Source organism: Mustela nigripes, chromosome 6 (assembly GCF_022355385.1).
Source record: "Mustela nigripes isolate SB6536 chromosome 6, MUSNIG.SB6536, whole genome shotgun sequence".
Classification (NCBI taxonomy): Eukaryota; Metazoa; Chordata; class Mammalia; order Carnivora; family Mustelidae; genus Mustela; species Mustela nigripes.
The window spans coordinates 92,792,013-92,815,981 of record NC_081562.1 but is presented as its reverse complement, the minus strand read 5'-3'; the positions used below and the strand labels follow the sequence as shown (position 1 = coordinate 92,815,981).

At 44.7% G+C, this 23,969-nt stretch overlaps 2 protein-coding genes across 19 annotated transcripts in view; one reads left to right on the top strand and one right to left on the bottom strand.

Moving 5' to 3' along the window:
• Nucleotides 1–778: 778 nt before the first annotated feature.
• Nucleotides 779–12,880, bottom strand: INHBC (inhibin subunit beta C). The gene is made up of 2 exons (XM_059403513.1): nucleotides 12,391–12,880; nucleotides 779–3,621 (listed from the first exon to the last, which is right to left on the bottom strand). The coding sequence occupies exons 1-2, from the start codon at nucleotides 12,704–12,706 to the stop codon at nucleotides 2,876–2,878; spliced, it is 1,062 nt and encodes a 353-aa protein (XP_059259496.1). The 5' UTR covers nucleotides 12,707–12,880; the 3' UTR covers nucleotides 779–2,875.
• A 3,297-nt stretch (nucleotides 12,881–16,177) lies between these two features.
• The window catches only part of R3HDM2 (R3H domain containing 2), a 162,630-nt gene continuing 154,838 nt past the window's right edge, over nucleotides 16,178–23,969 (top strand). For 4 of the 18 annotated variants that reach the window (XM_059403496.1, XM_059403495.1, XM_059403498.1 and 1 more), the window contains exon 1: nucleotides 16,178–16,401. The gene's annotated coding sequence lies outside the window, so the exon portion shown is untranslated. The remainder of the gene's footprint in view (nucleotides 16,402–23,969) is intronic. The other 14 variants (XM_059403504.1, XM_059403505.1, XM_059403506.1 and 11 more) reach the window with 5 other exon arrangements.

The following is a 23,969-nucleotide window of genomic DNA, read 5'->3' as shown; positions in this document are numbered from 1 at the left end:
GACGATGGAGCTTGATGACAGGTGACAGGCACGTCCTAGAAACCCAGGGTACTGTGTGCTGGGGGGCGGGGGACGCTGGGGTAGAGAAGGGACAAGGAGACTTTTAGACCCTCCTGTCCTTCCTACATTTTTCCCCAGGCGGAAACATATTCAAGTTCTCTGTCCAGTCCTCTCCTTCCCCGTTATGAGCAACCTCTCTGTTGGTTGAGGCTGGTGAGAAGGAGTCCTCTACCCCTGGGGTCTGGAACATCAAACTGCAAAGAAGTTTCTGCCCATAGTGGTGTCTCAGAGAGCTTATCTGTTGGGGCCAGGAGATAGAGTCAAGGGAAGCAGCATCAAGTGCTTGCAGGAGTCACTGACTCCTCTTCTCCCCTACCCTCTATCAGGTGCCCCCAATTTTCGGCTCTTTCTACCCTCTTGTTGCTGTGCCTGGCCTGGCCCTACCTCCCCACTGACACTTACGTCAGAACCCAGCTATAAATATGCTCTTAGCATCTTAGTCACTTTCCCCAAGAAGTTCTCCCAGGTTATAAATACCCCAGCCATCTGCCTCACAGGCCCGCCCTACCAACCTGGTTGGGTGCTGGGGGGGAGGGACAGGCTCGGGGGACGGGTAAGAAGGGAGAAGAAGCCCGAGTGGTTATCTTGCCCACATGAGAGAAGCCTGACACAGTCTAGAGTTAGGGGCCAAGAGGCTCTGGAAGCCAAGGTTTGGAAGAAGACAGACCCACTCTTTCCCTTTTACAACAGGCAGAGCCAAAAAGAAAGGGAGTTAATACTGATTCTGTGTTTATTTTAAAATTTTTTGTTTTGCTCATGATGGATCTTTTTGGCATTCATTTTGCTGCTTTAAAAACATAGCATTGAGATATTATTTATCTCAGTTGATGAATTTCTTGGCATCCCCTTACAATTTGTCACCCAAAGTGACTGCCTTACTTCACCTCACCTTAATCTTGGCCCTGGGGACTGAAGCTGGAGTTGGAGGGAGAGAGGTCAGATCTAGGGAAGGGGTGGCTTATAAGGAGAGGAGACACCGTGGGAGGGGGAGGAAGGGGCACAGAAGACTTCCTTAGATGTTCTCCTTAGATGAAGATCTCCTCCAGGCAAAGGTGGCATGACTTCTGTGGGTTGTTCAGGAAGTCCCACGTCTCAGATATGCAGGTCGCCTAAGAAGACCCCCTTCAGACTTTCTCCTCTACGGTTCCTCTTCCAGGGACCTCAGACCCTGGGAGGAGGGAGCTATACACTGAGCAAACACAGACATCATGTTACCCAAAGGACACGTGGGTTTTGCGCAAACTCGGCCTTGGGCTGCAGACAATATCGACCCCATGGTTCAGGGCTGTCCAACCAAAGGGAGGGGATGATGGGGAAAGAAGGGCAAAGGTCTAGAGGGGACCGAGTCTCAGAGCAAATACCGCCCCTCCTCATTCCATGCCTTCTTTTTCTTCTCCCTGTCCTATGCAAGTGACTCTTGGCCAGTTCCAGCTTCTGGGCAGGTCTCCTGGATGGAGGCCTAGGGGTCAGTGAGGGAAAGCCACCAGCCAACTCTGAGCCCTGCCTCTGCCTCCCCCAACATGTGTGCTCCTAGGATGTCAGCCTACTTGCTGACTGAGCAATGATCTGTTTCATCTCTTAGAGTGAGTATGGAGGGAAAAGAAGAGCAGATAAAACCTGTCTTTATTGGTTCTGAGACCAGCAAAGATGGTTCTGGGGCAGAGGAAGAGGCCTAAGAAAGAAGAGGAGGAAGCCTAGGAAAGGAAGAGGCATGAAATGTGGGATAGACATAATAGCTCGGCCCTGAGGAGCCTGGGTGAGAGAGAGCAGAAGTGGGCCAGGTAGGTAGACACTGGGTCATCCTCGGTTTCAGCCAGGGTCCTGGCAAGAGACAAAAGAACCATTCAGTTGTCTGTGTTTGCATCACTAAGAAGACTTAATGAAGACCTTATTTATGGATGTGTAGGCAGGGTTAAGAGAATGAAGGATGAATGTTGAGGCTCCCAGAGACTAGCAAGAGTGGAAAGCCCCTAGTGCGGAAGCAGTGATATCAGAATCTAGGTAGAACTGGGGCCAGGGGGAGCCAGATAGGAGCTGTAGGGACAGACTACAACCACAGTCACACAGATACATGGCACCTAGGCAGAGGGAACAGGAATAAGAAATATCCTGACCTCTATCTCCCCCTATCCTTTGATCTCCTGCTTGTGTCAGCCCTTAGCCAAATTCAGCAGGAAGCCAGGGACCAAAGGAGCTGAGGTGAGTCAGCCCTTAAGGGCATAGAGTGGAGCAGAGAAGGACAAAGAATGGATGAGGGTGTGCCAAGAGAGCCTTAGCAACCCACCAGGGCCAATAAGGGGCTCGAGATACAGGGAAGAGTAACTTTGGACAGCAGGGATCTAATCTTCAGTGAATCTAAGAAAGGAGCTCTCTGGTAATCCAGAAAATCAGGGGAAGGAGCTGGGTCAACTCCTCCTGGAGTGACGGCCATCAAGTGGGAAGAGCAGGGAAGTACCGAGGATTATGGGATGGATTAAGGATGGGCTATGGATGGCTTTGCCTGGGATCTAGATGGCACTGCTCACGGTTGCAGATGGGATCAGAGTCCCTGGGGTGGCACTTGAGCCTGGGAGGCTTGCTGGATAGACTGTGCCCTAGGAGAGAAACTGGTGGTCACGAAGATGGTACAGTGACTCTCCTTAGATGAAGATCTCCTCAAGCCACAGATGGGATAATTTCCACAGTTTTCCCAGGAAGAGGGAGTCCTCCTTCTGGACAGAAGCAGTAATGGGGTCATTCCCTCCTCTCCAGGAAGGGTACCTCTGTGAGGGCATGTTTGCTTACTCCCACCTTGGGCTGCCCATCCACATGCGGACTAACTACAGCCACAGGCCTCGACCACCATGTCAGGTATGTCAGTCTTGACAATGTTACTGTCCCTGTCATAGTAGAGCAGAGAGAGGGGGCGCCGGGCCGTGGGCACACAGCATGAGCCCCCTCCCGCAGTCCCTGATGCCGTGTTGGCCTTGAGGAGGTTGAGCACTGCGGTGTGGAAGGAGGCGGCAATGCCGGGCATGCCTGCCACGTGCAGTGGGCACTGCCCCGTGCAGAAGTTCATTGCATAGCCCTCGGGCTGAATGATCCAGTCGTGCCAGCCAATCTCACGGAAGTCCACAAAGAACTCTTGCCGACAACACATCCTGGACCCACCCTGACAGTTGATTCCTCGCCGGTGAAGCCGGTGCTTGCCCCCAACTTTGACCTTGGCTGTCACAAAAGGCCTATGGGCAGCCTCACCCAGTATGATGGAGCTCTGGGCTCCCTGGCTTTCAGCCACCAGCTCCAGGGTCAAGTGGCCTTGACTACAGGCAGCCTGAGCTTCAGGACCCAGAAAGAGCCGCTGCCAGCCACTGGCATCCACCTCCAGCTGGTGCTGAGTGGCCAAGGTGAGGTTGGTGTCACGTAAGCCTACCACAAGGATCCTCAGCTTCAGAGTCCAGGTGGTATTGGGAGGGATCTGTACAAAGAACATGAGGCTGGCCTGCTGGATCTCCATGCCACTAGCAGTTCTGTCAGAGGAGAAGTGGAAATCAAGACGAGTCTGGTTGATGTTGGAGAGGCCTGTGAACACAAGAAGCCCCAGTCACCATGGCCTTCTGAGTGTCAATTCTATCAGCTACCTTGTTATTCTCAGCATACTGGAACTCTGCAGCCCTCGGTATTGTTGACCACCCTTTTTTTCTTGAAAATCGTCTCTTTCTTGGCTTCTATGACACAACTCTTACGATTATTCCTTGATTTTCTTTGTTGGATTTTCTTTCTCTGGCCATCTGTTCAGTGCAAGAGTTCTCCAAAGTTTGTCTCTGACCTTCATTTCCTTTTGCTCTACACTGAAAGGAGTTCTTACCCACACTCATGGTCAGCCAACATGCTTTTTATGGCAGTGATTCCCAAATCTGGATGTCTAGTCCAGACCATTTTGCACCTCTGGACTGGACATATAGATCTGGAAATCAACAAGCTTCAGGTGTAAATTTCTAACTACTTAATTTTGTCACATGAATGTCCTTCCGGCACATTCAAATCAATTTTTTCCTAAGTGGAAATCCTTTTCCTTGCTATCCACCCCTCTTTCTGTTCTTAGAATTGGGGGCACCACTACCTTCCTTATCACCACTAGAAACTCTGTGAGCACCCCCTCACTGCCCATATCCAGTCTTTCACCACAATGAATCTATGTATGCCTCCTGTCAATTACTCTTCTCCAATTTTCTCTCTTCATCCTTCTCCTGCCCCTACCGAAACACCTTAATTGGGTTTCTGTTCCCTCCACTCCACTGAAACTGCTCTTGTCAGGATCACCAACTCTTTCCATATGGCCGATTCCAATGGTTTCACCTCTTTATATTCATCTTATTTGATCTTTAAGCAGTGTTTGACACATTTATCATTCCCTCCTTGAAATATTTCCTTCTCTCGGTTTTTGTGACTCTGGCCACTTTATCTTAGTCTCTTGTTGACAGCTCCTCTTCCTCTGCCTGACCACTGTATGTTGAAGATTCTGAACTCCCTTCTTTTCACTCTGTATATTCATTTCTAGAAGGCTATCGTCAGTTCCCATGGCTTTCTATTCCATCTGTATGCTGATGACTCCCAAATATATATATATATCCCTGGCCCTGACCTCTCCCTGATCCTCAGGGCTTCTATTTCCAGCTGCTGAGCTGATATTCTATTTGGTTATCTAGTGATATCTCAAAATTTTCATGTTCACAGATAAACTCTAGATTTATCTCCCCAACCCAAACCTATTCCTTCTCCAACCCAATTCCCTATAAAGGTATTGCTTAAGCCAAAACCTTGATTACCCTCATCCCCCACTTTAAAATTACCTGCAAGATCTGGGGCATCTGGGTGGCTCAGCTGGTTAAGCATCTGACTCTTGATTTCAGCTGATGTTATGACCTCAGGGTCATGAGATGGAGTCCTGCATTGGGATCCATGCTCAGCATGAAGTCTGCTTGAGATTCTTCCTCTCCCTCTGCCTCTGCCCCTCCCCTCCGCTTGTGCATACTCTCTCAAAATAAATAAATAAAATCTTTTAAAAAATAAAAAAATAAAATTATCTGCAAGATCTGCCAACTCTATCTCCAGTTCATAAAATAATTTCACTTATACCTGTCTCCTTTACTACATTAGTTCACAATCACCTTTTTCTTGAATTATAACGATACCTTCCCAAGTGGTCCACTCTTGTCCTCCAAACCGTTCTCTCTATATCAGCCAGAGTGCATTTTATTATGTAAATCTGATCAGCTTAATCTCTTCAGCTTCAGACTCTTCAAAGGCTTCCCATTGCTATTTGAATAAAATCTAAGCCTCTTAACACAGAAAACTTGTATGATTAGGCATTCTGCCATCTAATGACTATATTCTACCCATACTGTCTTTTTTCTGCTCCTTGAACTCACTAAACATGGACTCACCTCATGGCTTTTGCACTTGTGCTTCCCTCTGTCTGAAATGTCTTTCCCAGATCTTTGATTGACTGGCTTCTTTTTGGCATTCAGCTCAAATGTCTCCTTCTTGTGGAGGTTTCTCTGACAAATCTATCTAAAGCAGCCTTTAATTCCACCTCTGTCTCTCTAACGCATCATCCTGCTTAACTATTTTTATAGCTGCTATGACTCTCTGTAGTCATCTTGTTTTTTTGTTCATTTGTTTACTATGTGCTTCCCCTCCCCTCTTCTCCTCCCCGCTACCCCTCCATCTAGAACGTAAACTCCATGAAGGTAGAGATTGTGCCTGTACTGTTTACCAGTTTCTCTAGTACCTAGTACATAATAAGCTCAATAAACAATTGCTGAATGAACAGAAAGTTCAACTAGGCTTCGTGTGAATTGGAAAGTCAGGAATAACGCTGCTCTTGACAGCTTTCAAACTCAACATGATGTCTCCCATCTTGGTGTCTCTAAATAAGTCTATTCCATTCTTCTCTTCCTGTGGATCTACTTCTTCTGCTTGACAGTTTCTTCAGGTCCTAAAATGGTGGCCCCAGTTCCTGAGTCTACAGAATGTTTTACTCAGCTCCTCTAAACTAAAGTGACATAATCTTCCAGTGTCCCAATTTCCAAATCCTTGATGAAAAGTCTGATTGGCTCAACTTATCTTGTTATGTCACTAAGCACCCCACCATTAGAATCTCTCTCTCTTTTAAAGATTTGCTCATTTATTTTAGAGACAGAGACAAAGAGAGAGAGCACAAGCAGGAGGGGCAGAGGAAGAGGGAGAGAAACTCCCAAGTAGACTTTATGTTGAGCATGGAGTCAGACGCAGGGCTCAATCTCATGATCCTGAGATTACAACCTGAGTTCGACAATTAACCAACTGTGCCACCGAGGTACCCCTACCATTAGAATTTCTTAAGTTACCCTAGTTATGGCAGGCAGAACAAATAAACATCAGGGGCTATGGTAGATTATTACATTGTTGGCCCCCAGTGAAGAGCACCTCCCAATATTGATGGCTTTGTGCCATACCTTTCCACATTGTCTGGGCATGGCTATGTGACTTGACTTGGCCAATGAGACATAGGCAACCACAGTACAAGCAGACACTTGATAAGTACTTACATAATGGTGTTTCACTCTTATGGAAGCCAGTTACCATGTTTTAAAGAAACTTGGGCTAGACTAATGGATGAGGAGGAACCATGTGGAGAGAGACTTTGAGGATCAGAGACCATCTTAGATATTCTAGCCCCATCTAAGCTCCTGACTGAAGGCAGTTACCTCAGTGCTCTCAGCTACTCCTCAGATGGACATAAAGAACTGTCCAGATAAGTCCAGTTAAAGCACAAAAATCATCAGAAATATCGAATTTCTTGTTTTAAGCCTCTATGTTTGTGCCGATTAGTTATATTAATAGGTAACTGAAACAGAAATAAGTAACAGAGTGCTTGGGTGCTCCAAAGCAAAGACGTAAAATTTGTAGCCTTGGCCTTGGGACTGGGTGACAGGCAGAGGTTGGAAGGATGGTGAGGAGACTGTTAGTGAAGGTAGGAAGAACAGTGAAGAAATTGCTATCAGATCCTGGAGAAAGGGGAACCTGTGTTATGTATTGGCTATCATCTGTGGTAACTTGGAAGCTAGAAATGGCATCTAACAAAGTTGTGAATTTAGCTAAAGATATTTCCAGGCAGAATGCTGAAAGTGCCAATTGGCTTATTTTAGCTGCCTATGATAAAGCATTTCAGGAGTGAGATGAACTAAAAAAGGAACTGTTCAATTTTCAAGCAGAATTTAGAGAAAATATTTCCAACAGGACTTGCTAGATTGAACAATAAGATATTTTTTCATTCCTCACCTCTTTGTCTGGCAAAAGATTCTTAAAGTAAGAAATGATCTTGAGGCAAAAATCAAATCCAGGGAATTGCCAGTAATATATGGCCTCAGAGTGAAGATCAAAACATTTAATAATGGGACAACTATAAGACCCTTTGTTAAGATCTAACACTTTGTTAAAAACTAAAAAAAAAAATTAAGATGATGTTCTATAGATCCTGTCAACTAGACAAAAGGGTTTCTAAGAATCTTAAGAGTATCTATCAGTCCATAACACTTTGACTTGCAACCTAAAGAGGGGTCTGTCTTGATATCAAGTTGAGTGCCTTTTTGTCTAACTGAGTAGATTACAATTTGTTATTTAGAAGGCCCACAGGGTTTTACAGAGAATTTTAGTAGCAAAAGCAGCACAAGTTTGGACTAAAAGAGCCAGAGATGATTCAAAGTGAAAAGAGGTCTCTGGGCCCCCAACCTCTTTGGCCCGGAAGCAGGCTGAGAAAACCGCTCAGCCACAGACACCCGTCATTTCCAATCTAAAAGGAAAGACATCTCAGAGGGTGGAGCCAAGGGCTGAAACAGTTCTAGAAGTCAAGGAGAACACTGGTGGACTCTCTTTAAGAAGCGGGAAAAATCCTAGAAGTAGAACTAAGCCCTAACCAAGGGAATTCTGGATTTAGGGGAGACTTGAGATATGTGCCTGGCTGGATATCAGAACTTTCATGGATCAGTCACTGGTCTGCGTCCCCCACTCCCCTGTCTCCCGTACTGAACAGGAGTATCTGTTATGGTGACCCTGTCCCTGTGTGAGCATTGTATGTTAGATGTGTGGGAGGCAGATAACTTGTAGTTTTAGGTCACAGGCAGTGGTATGCTGGTAAATGTTTAGCAACTGGATTCCAGAGGGAAATAAATCCCGATTCGTAGTGCTTGCCAATTTCTGTGGTTTAAATTCTCCCACCACGGCCAATTTCAAATTATTCATGTGACATCACTGGATGTGGAGCTGGGAGATGTTCATAATTTGTTCTCATGAGCCCGTATAAGTCACTTCCAGTACATTACTGAAGCCCCCACCCCCATTTCCCCAAAGCCCCCAGCTCTCTTACTTCCAGCAAGAACAATACTCAGGTCTTGCTTTCACACTATTATGTGGATGATAGCTTAAATTGGAATAAAAACTTCAAGCTAGCATATCCAAATGCAAAAGGTAGAATCCAGGGGTGCCTGGGTGGCTCAGTCAGTTAAGCGTAGGTCAGGTCATGATCCCAGGGTCCTGAGATGGAGCCCTGCATCGGACTCTTTGCTCAGCAGGGAATCTGCCCTCTCCCTCTGCTGATCCCCCTGCTTGTGCTCTCTCTCTCAAATAAATAAATAAAATATTAAAAAAAAAAAAAGAAAAGGTACAATCCAAGTGTCAGTCATTCTCATGATGTCATCTCAGATCGGGCCCCCTCAGTCTGAATGTTGTACTCATTCATTGATTAGCAAATATGTGGAAAGTGTATAGACTTTGAAGTCAGAGAGAACAGTATTTGAATTCTGCCCCTTGCAAGCTATATGACCTTGGCCATGTAAATGATCTTCTTTGAGTGTCAGTCTGCTTTTCTGCAATGGGAATAATAAACTCCACTTTGTGGGGGTGGTTATTGAAGATTAAATGAGATGAGACAGGCATACTAAATACCAGGAGCCATCATTATTGCCCCAATGTTGCCAGGAACTGCTGTCAGTGATACAAAGGTGTAAGCACAAAAACAAAGACAAAATAAAACAAAATCCCAGAATCTGGGTGTTTAAAGAAGTCATGGTTCGTGTTCATCTGTCCACCTTGTACTCATCCAGTCCAAGCTACTTTTCAACTCCAAATGCAATTTACTCCTTCAGACTTTTATTTACATTTCCCCCCTCCGTTTAGAATGTTATTTACTGTTTTCTACCCATCGAAGCCAAACTTATTCTACAACACCAGTCCATTTGCAATCTTCTGAAAGACTTCCCTGTCTCACTAGGTCCGATGAATAATCCCTGGCCCAGCAAGCAATGGGCCCTCCTTTAGCATTATTTCATTCTGTTTTACCTTCTAATTATTTATTCCCAACAACTACAACCCTCATGGCAGGAGCTCAGCCTTCAATTTCTTGCTCTCTCCCACCTTAACCTTCTAAGAACGTTACCCGTATTAGTTCATTTAATTCTCCCAAATATCCTCTCACTATCTTCATTTTTCAAATGAGAAAACTATTAACAACTCAGGTCATACAGTAATAAGCAACTGAGCAAGGATTTGAACCCAGGCTTATCTGGCTCCAGAGTTGGTGTTCTTATAGGCAGGGCGCCGGGGTGGCTCACTTGGTTAAGGGTCTACCTTCAGCTCAGGTCATGACCTCAGGGTCCTGGGATCGAGCAGTGCATTGGGCTCTGTTCAGCAGGGAGCCTACTTCGCCACCCCCCCCCCCCCGCTTGCCTCTCTGCCTACTTGTGATCTCTCTCTCTCTCTGTCAAATAAATAAATAAAATCTTAAAAAAAAAAAGCATCTGACTTGATTTTTTCTTAGGTCATGATCTCAGGTTCATGAGATGGAGCCTTGCATTGGGCACTATGCTGGGCGTGGAGCCTGCTTAAGTTTCTCTATCTCCCTCTTCCTCCTTCTCTACCCCTCCCCCAACTCAAGTTTATGCTCTACTCTTGCTCTCTCTCAAATAAATAAATAAATATTTGTCATAGGCAGAAGCCCCCTTTTGAATTACAATAGGGTCTCACACATCACTGGGGATTCTACACTGCATTCAAGCTGACTTACAGCATGGTTTGGTTGTTTAACACAACCAATTCTTATTGAATATCTAGCATGTTCATGAGATGCTGAGTAGTGTAGCTACTCTGTAGCTACTCAGTAGCTAGGCTATCTTGCTCCACCACTTACCAGTCATGTGACCTTGAAGAATTACTCAACTTTTTTTTTTTTTTTAAATAAGCTCTTTGCCCAATGTGGGGTTTGAACTCACCACCCCAAGATCAAAAGTTGCATGTTCTACCAGCTGAGCCAGTCAGGTGCCCCAAGTACTTAACCTCTTTGTGCCTCAGTTTCAATTACTGCTTTTATTTTATTTTATTTATTTATTTTTAAAATATATTTATTTATTTATTTGACAGACAGAGATCACAAGTAGGCAGAGAGGCAGACAGAGAGAGAGAAGGGAAGCAGGCTCCCCGCTGAGCAGAGAGCCCGATGTGGGGCTCCATCTGAGGATCCTGGGATGATGACCTGAGCTGAAAGCAGAAGCTTTAACCCACTGAGCCACCCAGGTGCCCCTCAGTAACTGTTTTTAAAGATTGATTGATTGATTGATTGATTGATTCATTTATTTACAGCACCTGACGGGGCAGAGGGATAGAATTCCCAAGCAGAATCCCCACTGAACTTGAAACTCTGGGTTCAATTTCATGACTCTGAGATCATGACTTGAGTTGAAATCAGGAGTTGAATGTTTAACTGACTGAGCCATCTGGTGCCCCACAGTTTCAGTATCTTTTTTTTTTTTTAAAGATTTTTTTTATTTTTTTATTTTTCAGAGGGAGAGCGAGCACAGGCAGACAGAGTGGAAGGCAGAGTCAGAGGGAGAAGCAGACTCCCCGTGGAGCAAGGAGCCCGATGTGGGACTCGATTCCAGGACGCTGGGATCATGACCTGAGCCGAAGGCAGCTGCTTAACCAACTGAGCCACCCAGGCGTCCCTTTTTTTTTTTAAATTAAAGATTTTATTTATTTATTTGACAGATATCACAAGTAGGCAGAGAGGCAGGCAGAGGGAGGTGGAGAGAGGGGGTAGGGGAAGCAGTCTCCCTGCTGAGCAGAGAGCCCCATGCAGGGGGATGGGGGGGCATGCGGGGCACGATTCCAGGACCCTGAGATGACCTGAGCCGAAGGCAGAGGCTTTAAACCACTGAGCCACCCAGGTGCCCCAGTTTCAGTATCTTTAAAATGGGGATGACAATTATACTTGTCTCACTGGGTTGTTGCAAGGATCTTAAGGAGTTAGTGTATGTAAAAACTTAGAATAATGTAAACAGATAAAAGTGTTAGTAATTTCTACTATACACTAGCTTCTGGTGATAACATGAAGAATAAATGATAGATCCTGACCTCAAGGGGTCAACATATATGGGAAGACAGACTTCACAGAAAACCTGGAAACAGTCATTTCCACACAGAATTCACGTTCTGGGTGAGGTTAGGGGAGCCGCCAGAGAGGAAGCCCCTCATCCTTATGTCAGGGTGGGTTTTTTGTATTGGAGTGCTGGCTCTTGAAGGGAAAGGGGAGTCGGTGCTGAATGGGGGAAAGGGGCCAGGAATGGAAAGGACCTTCCAGACCCAAGGAAGAGCTCCTAAGAAGCTCAGAGGCCAAAGAGATCACTTTGTGTTCTGTTCCTAGGGTCCTGTCTCCAAATTCTTGGCCTTCAGCTACCCACTAAATTCTCCAACTTCTCTTTCCTCTCTGGAAGTAACTTTCCCTGTAACTATCCCAAGTATCCCAAGTAACTATCTTCTTGCCTTTATCCATCTTTCTGAGTCCCATTTTGATGTTGTTCTGATGTGAGGACCCAAGGTATTAAGATGGGGGAGCAGGTGTAGGCTGGAGGAGTACTATCGTCCCGGTGTTTTACATTTTCCCTCTTTACTCAGATGAGGCATCTGAGTGTTGGGGGAGACAGGGGCCGGAAAAAGGACAGACTCCCTACCTAGCTCCCAGTTTCAGGGGCCAGGCCCAGGAAGTGGATGAGCTCACACCACAGCCTGTGGAAATTTGGGGGAGCCAAAGGAGATGCAGGCAGGCAGTCTCAAAAGAAGTGAAATCTACCCACTTCCCAGCTGTCCATTGGTCAAGTTTAAATAAGAGAAAGCAGGGGTGGGGTGGGGTGGGGGAGCCTGGGATTAGGAGATTACTGGGAAGCAAGAGTTGGGAGGGTTTGGGGGAGGGAGTCAGGGGTTAGGCTAGGGAGGAGACTTTTCTATCCTTGGGGGAAGATGTACAGAGCAGGAACCCACCTGTGTCAGCAAAGCTGATGATCTCATATTCCTGTTCTCCATCAGCCTCAGGAAGCGTCCTCTGTGGGGGCCCATGGAGGCGCTGCAGCGCAGTCCTCAGAGCAGCTCTGGACACAGGCGTGTTCAGTGTCGGGCGCTGGCTGAGGCGCAGTTTGTCCAAGATGCGTCTCTTGGCCAGGTCAAGAAGCAGCTCCCGCTGGTGATCCAAGTCCATGGCGGGTCCTTTACATGCTGGACACTGGCTGTCAGAAGCTCTGGGAATGGCCACTGTAGCCGGAGCCAGGAATAGGAAGGCCAGGAGTAATGGAGAGATCATGGCTGGGGGAGGCCCTCTTTTAGTGATATGGTTGAGACAGAGCCGTAAAACTGGGGCTCAGGATCTCAACAGCTGTGGTCCTCAACTCCAACCTGGCCGCCAGGGGCCCTGGAAGAAGAGTGTGTCCAGCTGGCATGACTCCTTGTGCAGGGGATAGAGCAGTCAAATATCTGACTTGGGAGATGAAGCTGGTAACAGGTAGAACTTGGCAGAAGGCTCCAACACATAGTCAGTGAAAGTACAGAGTGGGGGATGTGAGTTGTTTAGTTTGGGGAAAGAAATGTCCCTGGGCCAATGTTGGGAGACAGTGGGTTACCCATGTAAGCTGCCGGGCCTGGGGACAAAGGTTAGAGATGAAATTCCTCTTCAGATCAAAGGCCTTGCTGGGAAGCCTGGAGGTAAAGGGAGAGATGAGAGGTTTTAAGACAGAGTGTTAAAGAGTGACTCTCAAACAAGAGGGGTCCTTGGCAGGGCACTTTATGTCATTGTCATGCAGATAGTTGAGAGTTTCATTTCCCTCTGCCAGGTACTTTTCAGTCTCACTGCTCCCTTTCTGCCTCCCAGAGGCTCATAATGCAGACTCCTTTGTTAACCCACACCTCCTCCCCCCCATCCCCACTCCACTCGGCTCAAAAGTAGCCAGTATGAAGGCTAAGGGAAAGGAAGGTAAGTGTTCTAAGCCTGGTCTTCTGCTTCCTCAGAGGGAAGTCTGAAGGAGGGAAAGGGACTTGAGAGCTAGATTTGCTCACCCTTTGGGGATTCTTCTACTTAGGAAAAGAAATTTTGAGATTTCTCAGAATCCCTGGTTTTTCAAAGGTCCTCACCAGTGGCTCTTCAGGGAAGGGCCTGGGCTCTCATAGCAGGGATGGTAGGTGGAGTTAGGAGGATAGTTCTTTCTTTCTTTTTTTTTTTTTTAAGACTTTATTTATTTATTTTTAAAGATTTTATTTATTTATTTGACAGACAGAGATCACAAGTAGGCAGAGAGAGAGAGAGAGAGAAGGGGAAGCAGGCTTCCAGCTGAGCAGAGAGTCTGATGAGGGGTTCAATCCCAGGACCCCGGGATCATGACCTGAGCCTAAAGCAGAGGCTTAACCCACTGAGCCACTCAGGTGCCCCAGGAGGATAGGTTTTTAAATCAGATGACCTTGGTCAGAATTCTATCTCTTTCTTCTTATCAGCTGTGTGACTCTAGGCAAGTTACTTGACCTCTCGTGCTTTCATTTCTTCATTGGAGAAATAGTAAAAATGATTGCCCATGATTACAAAATCCAAAAAACCCCCATAGTCCACTTTGTTTTTTTGTAACTCTCATGGTGACCTGAACAGAGGGGAGGTTATCTATGATCTTTTAAAAAATTGTACTGAGACTATTTACACATTTTTATTCCAGAGATACAAATTATTTGATTATGGGATACCCCTGGAGGTATTATAAAATATACAGTATGTGTATCATTTTACCTTTCTAAAACTTGGGATTTTCTGAATTCTGAAATTTGGCTGGCCTGATGGACTTTGAATATGGGATTATAGATCTGTAATGATTATTTCACAGTTCTGAGATTTAAATAATTTTGTAAAGCACTGACAATGACTGGCACAGAGCACGGGCTTAACAAAAGTTTATTATTTCTGGGGCACCTGGGTGGCTCAGTGGGTTAAGCCTCTGCCTTCTGCTCAGGTCATGATCTCAGGGTCCTAGGATGGAGCCCCACATCGGGCTGTTTGCTCAGCAGGGAACCTGCTTACCCCTCCCCCTCTGCCAGCCTCTCTGCCTACTTGTGATTTCTCTCTGTAACAAATAAATAAAATCTAAAAAAAAAAAAAAAAAGTTTATTATTTCTGCTACACAGGTTTGCTTGTGGGCCAGAGTACCTCCACCAGTATTTGCCCTTCTGGACTCTTCCTTCCTAGATGCCATGCCCACAATTTCTGTCTGCAGTGCAATCACTTAGTCGGCCATCTTTGTTGCTTATATTATTATATTCCTAGCATCGCACACAGTGCCAGATCTATAATATAAGTGTTTAAAAGTGTGGGAATCCGGGGCGCCTGGATGGCTCAGGTCATGAACTCAGAGTCCTGGGATCGAGCCCCACATCGGGCTCTCTGCTCAGCAGGGAGCCTGCTTCCTCTCTCTGCCTGCCTCTCTGCCTGCTTGTGATCTCTCTCAAATAAATAAATAAAATCTTAAAAAAAAAATAAAAATAAAGAGCATTTCACTAAAGTAAAAATTTACTGATTAAAAAAAAAAAAAGTGTGGGAATCCTCTCTCCCCCATTCTATTGAGAATTTACTGACATACATCACCATGTATATTTAAGGCACACAGCATGTAACTTCTCCGTAGCTTACTCAGTCTCCCTTACCTCTAACAACCAATTGCTCCTTGTTTCCACAGCACATTGAACATATCTCTATTTATAGCACTTACATTGTACTGTAATTATTTATTTTTTTGCCTGTAGTTCTTGCAACATAGCAAATATTTAATAGCCAAATTCTATCAACGTAAGACTACAGTGCTTCTTTGAGGGAGGCAGTGAGTAAATGATCCAAATACATCTGGTCAATAACTAAATTGATTCTGCCTAGAACGGACAGACCGGGGGAAGTTGCAAACTCAAGTGACTCTTAAGGAAAAGAACTAGATCTTGGAAGGAGTTGGCAAGTGATTTTTTTTTTTTTTAAAGATTTTATTTATTTATCAGAGAGAGAGAGGGAGAGCGAGCACAGGCAGACAGAATGGCAGGCAGAGGCAGAGGGAGAAGCAGGCTCCCCGCCGAGCAAGGAGCCCGATGTGGGACTCGATCCCAGGACGCTGGAACCATGATCTGAGCTGAGGGCAGCTGCCCAACCAACTGAGCCACCCAGGTGTCCCGCAAGTGATTTTAATAAGATGGACTTAAACCTGCTTTTTATAGAATTAAATTTTTACATCTGGAAAAATGGACATCCACCTACCACATGATCTTTGTCCAATTATACTACAAATATTTATTACAGGAGTTACCGTCCTGCGTGTAAGGCTATTTTGAAAGTGCTCTGTAAACTGAAATTACTCTATAGTAATTAGTATTATGTTTAAATCTTGGGTGACTCTTACAGGCCTGATGGACTTAAGGGGGACTGAGGGGATCGCAGTGGATCAGGGTTGCTGGCTTGAGGCACAGGTAACGCGGAGGGAGCGACAGAGGGAGCGAGACATATAGAGTGTGGTGGTCCGTGCAAGTGCGCGGGAGAGGAGAACGTGTGGGTAGTCGGAGCGAGTGCGTGCCTAGATAGGGGGCGTCTGCAGCAGCCGAGAGACACAGAGGAAGCAGAGACGCGCGGGGCGCAGGACGCGCTGACGACTACGCCGGACGTGGTGACGTAGCGCGCAGGCCGCAGCGGGGGGCGGACTCAGGGCCTTTCTTCCCCTTCTGATTTTCCCCCTCCCCCCTTTTCTCCCTTTCCGGGTTTGGTTCCCCCCTTTTTTCCCCCTCTCCCCCTTCCTTCCCAAGCCCCTTTCCCCTCCCCCGCCCCAGTCCCCCCTGCTCCCCCGCCTAGGTCCGGGGGAAACCCCCGCCGAGAAGAGCCCGCCCCCAGAAGCGCGCCGCCGCCGGCCGTCGGGGCCGAGCCGTAGCCGAGCGGCCGTGGGCCCGGGCGGCGGGCGGAGACGCGGGCGCCGTCCCGGCTACGGCCCGCGTTAGGTGAGGCCACCTCCCGGCCAAGGGGGCGGGCGGCGCGGGCGGCCCGTGGGCAGGGGGCGTGGCGGCCGCGCGGGCTGGCGGGCGGCGGCCCCCAGACCCGGGTTCCTCGCGCTGGAGCTACCCGGGCCTGGGGATAGTGGGTCAGGGCCGGAACCCACCGTGAAGGACGGCCCCGAGGCCCGAGACGCCCCGAGTGTGTGCGGGGAGCGCAGGCGAGAAGCGGGGGAGTGGGGGCACGGGACAGAGGGCGGGGGGGGCTGGCGCCACCTGTGGCCTGTGTGGTGGGACCTAAGAACTGTTGAGCTCTTGTAGTGCTTGGGGGTGACTAGCTCCATGTGTTTCTTGGGTTTCCGTTTACCTTGGAGCCCTGGAAAAACGGAGGGAAACGTGTTGAAGCGTTTCAAGTCGTGCTGGGATCCGAGTTGGAACATACAGGGAGATGTTTCTGGAGCTTAAAAGTTGGGCCTACATTAGGCTCATAACTCACACTTGAGCCTCTTAAAACTCTTACTTATTTTGGTGACTCCGCAGAATAATTATTCGTTCACTCAGTGAATTGTTCTTGGATAATGATGACACATGTTTTCCAGGTTTATTGAGAAGTAGTTGGCATACATTACTGTTTATGTTTCAGGCACACAGCGTGATGGTTTGATTTACATATTTTGTAAAATGATTGTTGAAATAGGTTCAGCTAATATCCATCGTTCTTGTATAGAAACAAAAAGGAAAAAAAAGGAAAGAAAAAATGTCTGTGTGATGAGAACTCAGGATTTATTCTATCAACTTTCCTATAAATCACATAGCAGTGGCAACCCATAGTCATCATGTTGTACATTACATCCCTCCTACTTACTTATAACAAAATTTGTGCCTTTTGTCCACCTTCCTGCAGTTCCCCCTTACCTTACCCTCTGCCTCTGGTAAGGACAAGTCTGATCTCTTTTTCTATGAGCATGGTGTTTGATTTTTCATTTGTTTATTTAGATGCCACACATAAGTGATATTGTATACTGTTTGTCTTTCTCTGACTTACATGCCTTCCAGGCCTATCCATGTTGTCACAAATGGTAGAATTTCCTCCTTTTTTATTGCTGACTAATATTCCATTATATGTGTGTTTTATATGTATACACACACACACACACACACCCCACAACTTTATCCATTCATTCATCTATGGACATTTAGGTTGTTTTCCTGTCTTTGCCAACGACAGTAATGCTGTTATAAGCGTGGGTGTTCAGATCGCTTTCCCAGTCGTGTTTTGTTGGTGTGGGAAAATTTAAATTCAGATCCCAGTTGGATGAATGTTCTTGTATAAATCTTTTTCAAATAGACTTAACTGAAATAGAGAAGCCTGAGTTCTGTCTGATGTTGGTGGTCACATGGAGACTGGGGAAGAAGGAGGTGACGGGTTCTACTTCTGGAATATTACACATTCCTAGCATTTTATTGTATTTTTGGATAGTCAAATTGGCACTTGAATTAGTTGTTAGTGGCTCCTCTTTATTCTCATGCTCCCTGCCTCCCCCATTTCCTTTCTCCAATATTTCCTTTTTCCCCCTTTGTGGAAGCTTCAAGATAAAAATGACTTAAATAGGGTGCCAGGTGGTAGGTTAGGTTAATTAGGTTCACTTTATAGTTGTATTTTTCTTCCCCCATTGCTGTTTACCATAGGGTTGAGAGGACAGAGAATCTTTGTGAAATGTCTGATGAACTGTCAGCAAAAGTTAAATTTCAGAGTTGCAGTTCCAGCTGTCTTTGCATCTACTGTGGATCTATATTGTAGATCTCTACAATTTATTTATTTTAAAGATTTTATTTATTTATTTAGGGAGAGAGAGAGCATGAGCCAGGGGGAGGAGCAGAGGGAGAGAGAGAAAAGCAGCAATCCCCATTGAGTAGGGAGCCTGATCCACTGCGGGGCTCATGCATTGCAGGTCTCCATCCCAGGACCCTGAGATCATGACCTGAGCCAAAGGCAGACACTGAACCGCCTGAGACACCCAGGCACCCCAATACCACAATTTAAAGCAAATATTTTAAAAACTTGTGTATGTAAAAATAGGGTGCCTGATATTTTTTAATGGAAAAGAGTCTGAAGGGGAAATAGCTTCCTTGCTTTTTCAGAACAAAAACCAAAGACTTTACAATTGCCTTCAAAGCCCTAGATCTGTAACACCCTTTCCTCCTCAACATACTCCTATGATCTCCTAGCCCTTCCTTGAGCATACCAGGCTCACTTCTGCCTCAGGGGCTATGCATTTACTCCCCAGATCTTCCTGGATTACTTTTTCATTATAAAAACGCATAACTTTGTCCCCTCATCTCTTTCAGTTCTTTATTCAACTGTCACTCAAACAGTGACATTTCCTTGGTTATTTAAATCGCAACCCCCCCTTTACATAATTCTCTATCCTACTTTTCTGCTTTATTTTTTTCCTTACCCTTAGCAACCTATAACATACCTACTATGTTTGGTGTCCCCCACTAGAAAGTAAGCCTAATGAGAATAAATAGGCTTGTTTGTTAATTGCTATGTCCTCAGCACTTAGCATAGAAGTTGCCATGCATTGGATGCTCAGCAGTTTTCTCCTTGTTATGAATTTTGGTCATTATTGGTTGTCCTTGTAAGTGCGGAATGAATTATCACTAAGATTTTGTGAGGTACTCATTGGAAAAATTTGAGATTCTTTTTCTGTCGTTTTTTGCTGCATTTCTCTTTTTGACAGAAGTCTTGTACTTTCAGTTCATTGAAGAGAAGCACTTCTAAGGCAGAGGGGGTGAAGCACAGGGGATCTTTGGTGTTGGTGGTCCTAGACGAAGATTGTTTTAAACTCTCATGTGACTAGAATTTTTACCTCCTGCATCAGGCCCTTCCCTTGATGTGTGTTCATTTCCCTGATGAGACAGCTATTACCATCCTTACCTCTTTGGCCCCAAGGCACTGAACAGGCTAGTTCCCCTTTGAATTTTTCAGAGACTGAAGATGTTAATATTTACAGTGTGGGCTGTATGGGTTATATTCCCCCCCCCCCCATTCATGTGGAGCCAGTTGAGTTAAAAAAACTATGAGAATAGCTTTCTCTAACAATGATGGAGTGGTTCATTCTGGGAACTTCTGATCCCCCCCCCCATCCATTTGGGGGGGGGCATTTTTAGCAACTAAATTCTGTATTAAGTCTGAGGAAAAAAGGAGCAGGCCTGCCTGAGTTCTGTGGATTATCCCTCATTTATTTCTTCCTTTCTCATTTCTTGGTTGGTGCATTTGTTACCTTTGTTGGCCTTTTGGCTAGAGTCGCCTAGATGAGGTTTCTCTTTGTGGCAGTCCTGGCCACTGTTCTCCAGCTTAGGAAGGTAAGAGGGGTGAGAGAGGGGTTTTAACACTTTGTGGAAATGCTGGTGGCAAAGCTTTAAGTTTTTCGTTAAACCTTTGCCAGGACATTGAAAGCTGCCAGGGCTATTAGAGAACAGTTTGTGGGAGGGTGGAAAAATTGGGGATCTTGTATCTGTTGGATGTGGTTGGATATTAGTGTAAAGAAGTGACAAAATCAGAGATATATTAGTAGTTCTTATTTTGTGAATAATTTCTGACGTAATATAGGTAGATTGATAAATACTTCTATTAAACTTCTGTTGTCCCCTTTTATTTTTTTATTAAGAGTAGATTTTTTTTTTAAAAGATTTTATTTATTTATTTGACAGACAGAGATCACAAGTAGGCAGAGAGGCAGGCGGGGTGCCGGGGGGGAAGCAGGCTCCCCGAGGAGCAGAGAGCCCCATGTGTGGGGCTTGATCCCAGGACTCTGGGATCATGACCTGAGCAGAAGGCAGAGGCTTTAACCCACTGAGCCACCCAGGCACTCCTGTTGTCCCCTTTTAAATCCTTCCTCACAATTTCTAGGAAGTCTTTCTCATGCTCCAGAGATACTTAAACCACATTCTCACCTCTGATAGATAAACCTGAATACTGACAAAAATTACTACAAAGTGTAGGTAATGATTTCTGAATGATGCAGTGCTTATTCCTGTGCCAGATCTTTTCATGAACTCAAGGAAAGTTTTCAGGAAAAAGCGTATTTTGAAGAAGGGATTAAAAAGTGTTGCCTTTTGGTTGCATGATTTCAGAAAGTTCAGGAGGAGAGAATTTTGTGAAACTGTATGCTGTTGTTTGTTTGTTTTTTAAGGATTCTCTGTGCCTCCTTGGATAAGGGACTCCGAGTGTCCTTGTGTGAAATGTGCTCCCAATTTGCAAGTAGGAAAAATAACTGGACTCATGGCTTGAATGTGTGTGCATGAATACAGTTGGTGGGTCTAATTTTAGAGACCTTCATACACCATGGCCTCAGTATTTTCCTCCAGCTGTATCCTTACTCTCTGTGTAGAAAACATTTTGCTTAATAGTCTTTTAGTGGTTGGTTAACTTTTGTTCTTACCACGATTGCTAGTTTTATTTTATTTATTTTTGTTCTAAAGATTTATTTATTTATTTGAAAGAAAGAGCAAGAGCAAGAGAGAGAGAGAGAGAGCATGAGTGGGGTGAGGGGCAGCAGAAGACTCCAGGATCATGACCTGAGCTGAAGGCAGATACTTAACTGACTGAGCCATCTAGGTGCCCCCATGGTTGCTGATTTAGCAGTTTAGCACGTGTTCCATCTTTCCAGTGAAGTTTGTCCATTACTTCCTAGCTTTGAATTTATTTCTGAAAACAGAGATAGGAAAGATTTCTTTTCTTTTTTTTTTTTTTTTTAAAGATTTTATTTATTTGACAGAGAGAGATCACAAGTAGGTGGAGAGGCAGGCAGAGAGAGAGAGAGGAGAAAGCAGGCTCCCCACTGAGCAGCTCTAGCCCGATGTGGGTCTCATGATCCCAGGGTCCTGGGATCGAGCCCCATATTGGGCTCCCTGCTCAATGGGTGTTTCCCTGTCCCCCATGGTTGCTTGTTCTCTCAAATAAATAAAATCTTAAAAGAAAATTGATGTTAATTGGGGTGCCTGGGTGGCTCAGTCGGTTAAGTGACTGCCTTCAGCTCGGGTGATGATCCTGGAGTCCCGGGATCGAATCCCACATAGGCTCCCTGCTCGGCAGGGAGTCAGCTTCTCCCTCTGACCTTCCCCCTTCTCATGCTTTCTCTATTTCTCATTCTTGCTCTCTCTCAAATAAATAAAAAAAGCTAAAAAAAAAAAAAGAAAATTGATGTTAAAAGCTCTTAATTAGAATAGTCTGTGTGATTTCATCATTTTCACTTGAGAAGTATGATAGGAAAGATTCTGGGATGCTTCCTAAATCCAGGTATTCTTTTGCTTTTCTTCAGGGTCTCTTGTGAGTTTTTCAGTTTGAGCCTATGCTGGGAAAGCTGTTTCTACTTTTCTAATTTTGAAAGTTAATTTCCCAGAGTACTTTCCTTTGCTTTAAAAAAAAAAAAAAAAGAACTTACCCAATTGGGAACCCCAGGAGAGATGAGAAAAAAGGTGCAAAATCCTCAGGTAGTCATGTCTCCAAAACACTTCTGGTATTTTTTAAGGACTCATTTTATTCTATTCCTCAGTTTGTTAACCAAAAAAGCATCAAAAATCTTTCATTCCTTTTAATTGCTTGCTTACTTGTCACACTCTGAGTTTTCTAAATTGTCAAAGAGTTTTGTTTTTCCTGGGAAACAATTTGCCGTCATTTGGGGGTATTTTTTTGGGAAAAAAGTGAAACTTGTTAAGTGTTCTGTAACCTTTCTTCCCTGAGACCAATGTTCTGATTCTTCTATTTTTCTGATTCTCCCATTTTTCTATAGCTGTTAATACTATGTACAGCTATTTTTTTTTCCCTATTGAATATCTCAAAAACTTCTTCAGGCAAGTTAAAAACTATAGTTTCATCAAAGGTTCTGAAAGATCTCAGCTTAAGTCCTTATCCTATAGAGCTAGAATATAAGAATAAATGAAGCATTAGCAGGTTTTAAAAGAACGTAGTTTTTTTTTTTTTTTTAAGATTTTATTTATTTATTTATTTGACACAGAGAGAGAGAGAGGGAACACAAGCAGGGGAAGTGGCAGAGGGAGAAGCAGGCTTCCCGCAGAGCAGGGAGCCCGATGCGGGGCTCGATCCCAGGACCCTGAGATCATGACCTGAGCTAAAGGCAGACACCCAATGACTGAGCCACCCAGGTGCCCCGAACACAGTTTATTTCTAATTGGTATTTATTAATTGTGAGTCGGTAGTGGGAGAAGAAAAGCTGGTCAAGTTTTGGTCAGCTATTTAGCTGTCTATTCTACCTATTCTATTTAGATTTTTTTAAAGATAATTTTGCTCTTGTTATTAGTCTTCTTTAAAACAAAAAAAGATTTTTTTTAAAGATTTTATTTGAGAGCGAGTGAGTGCAAGAGCAGGGGCTTAGTGTAGGGCAGAGGGAGAGGGAGAAGCAGCCTCCCCACAGAGCAGAGAGCCCAATGCGGGGCTTCCGGGGATCATGACCTGAGCTTAAGGCAGATGCTCAGGCCGCTGAAGCACCTAAGTGCCCCTGTCGATACTAGTCTTCTATGCAGTTCTTGTCTGATGTACAGAATACAGATAGACTGTTTTAAGTATATTAACTGGTTTGTTTTACCACTTTGTTATCTTTCTTGTGTGGTTGCTTTTGGCCTATTTTATGTTGATAATATTTGTGCTGCAGTATTTATTACTACTAATAATCAAAATCATATTCATACCTGCAAAGTACTTTCTCTTTCCTAAAAGCTCATTGGAATTAAAGTGGTGTCAACATTATATTAAATGACCAAATTTTCCAAGTTATATAGTTCAGGTTTTTTGTGGGGGCAGTGTTTTTGTTGCATATGTCAGTTGTAAGAATTTATGCATGGTTTTGGCATGTGATCAGCCTTATGGGCATTAGGTTATTCTTTGTCCTTTGGAGAACTAGTTGGATTAGACTTGTGAAAGCTTCTATTAGTTTCATAACAGAGAATTAGGAGGAAAGTAATCAAGGCAGTGACAATTGAAATTTAATAATTAATATATTTGAAATACAATTTTTCCCTATATTCACAAATTGTTCTTTTTACTAACTCTTCCCCTGTGATTCTTTGGGAAAAGGGAAGAAGAAAATCTAGGACAGTAATCAGCTGATAACTTCCAGGAAATAATGTGGGTAGGTAGCGGGTGAATATATACCTGCACAAGGAGTGGGCACTTACTGTTTCTAATGCTGTTGGTGGAGGTGGCCCAGCAGCCATCAAAATCAATGGGAAGAACATGGTAGACCTTATTCATCCTTTTTATCCTTATTTTATTCAGTTTTTTTGCAGCATTTGTGTTGACCCCCCTCTCTTGAAATTGAAATGTTTCAGTGACACTAATTTCTTTTCCACTTGGATTCCTGGCTCCTTTTCTCCTTTTCATTTCTTAGTGTGTGTTTTCCTTAAGATTTCAGTTGAATTCTGCCTCTCTCTCATTCTTAAACTTTATTTATTTTTTTAAAAAAGATTTATTTATTTATTTTACAGAGAGAGAGAGAGAGAGAGAGAGAGAGAGAGAGAATATATCACAAGTAGGCAGAGAGGCAGGCAGAAAG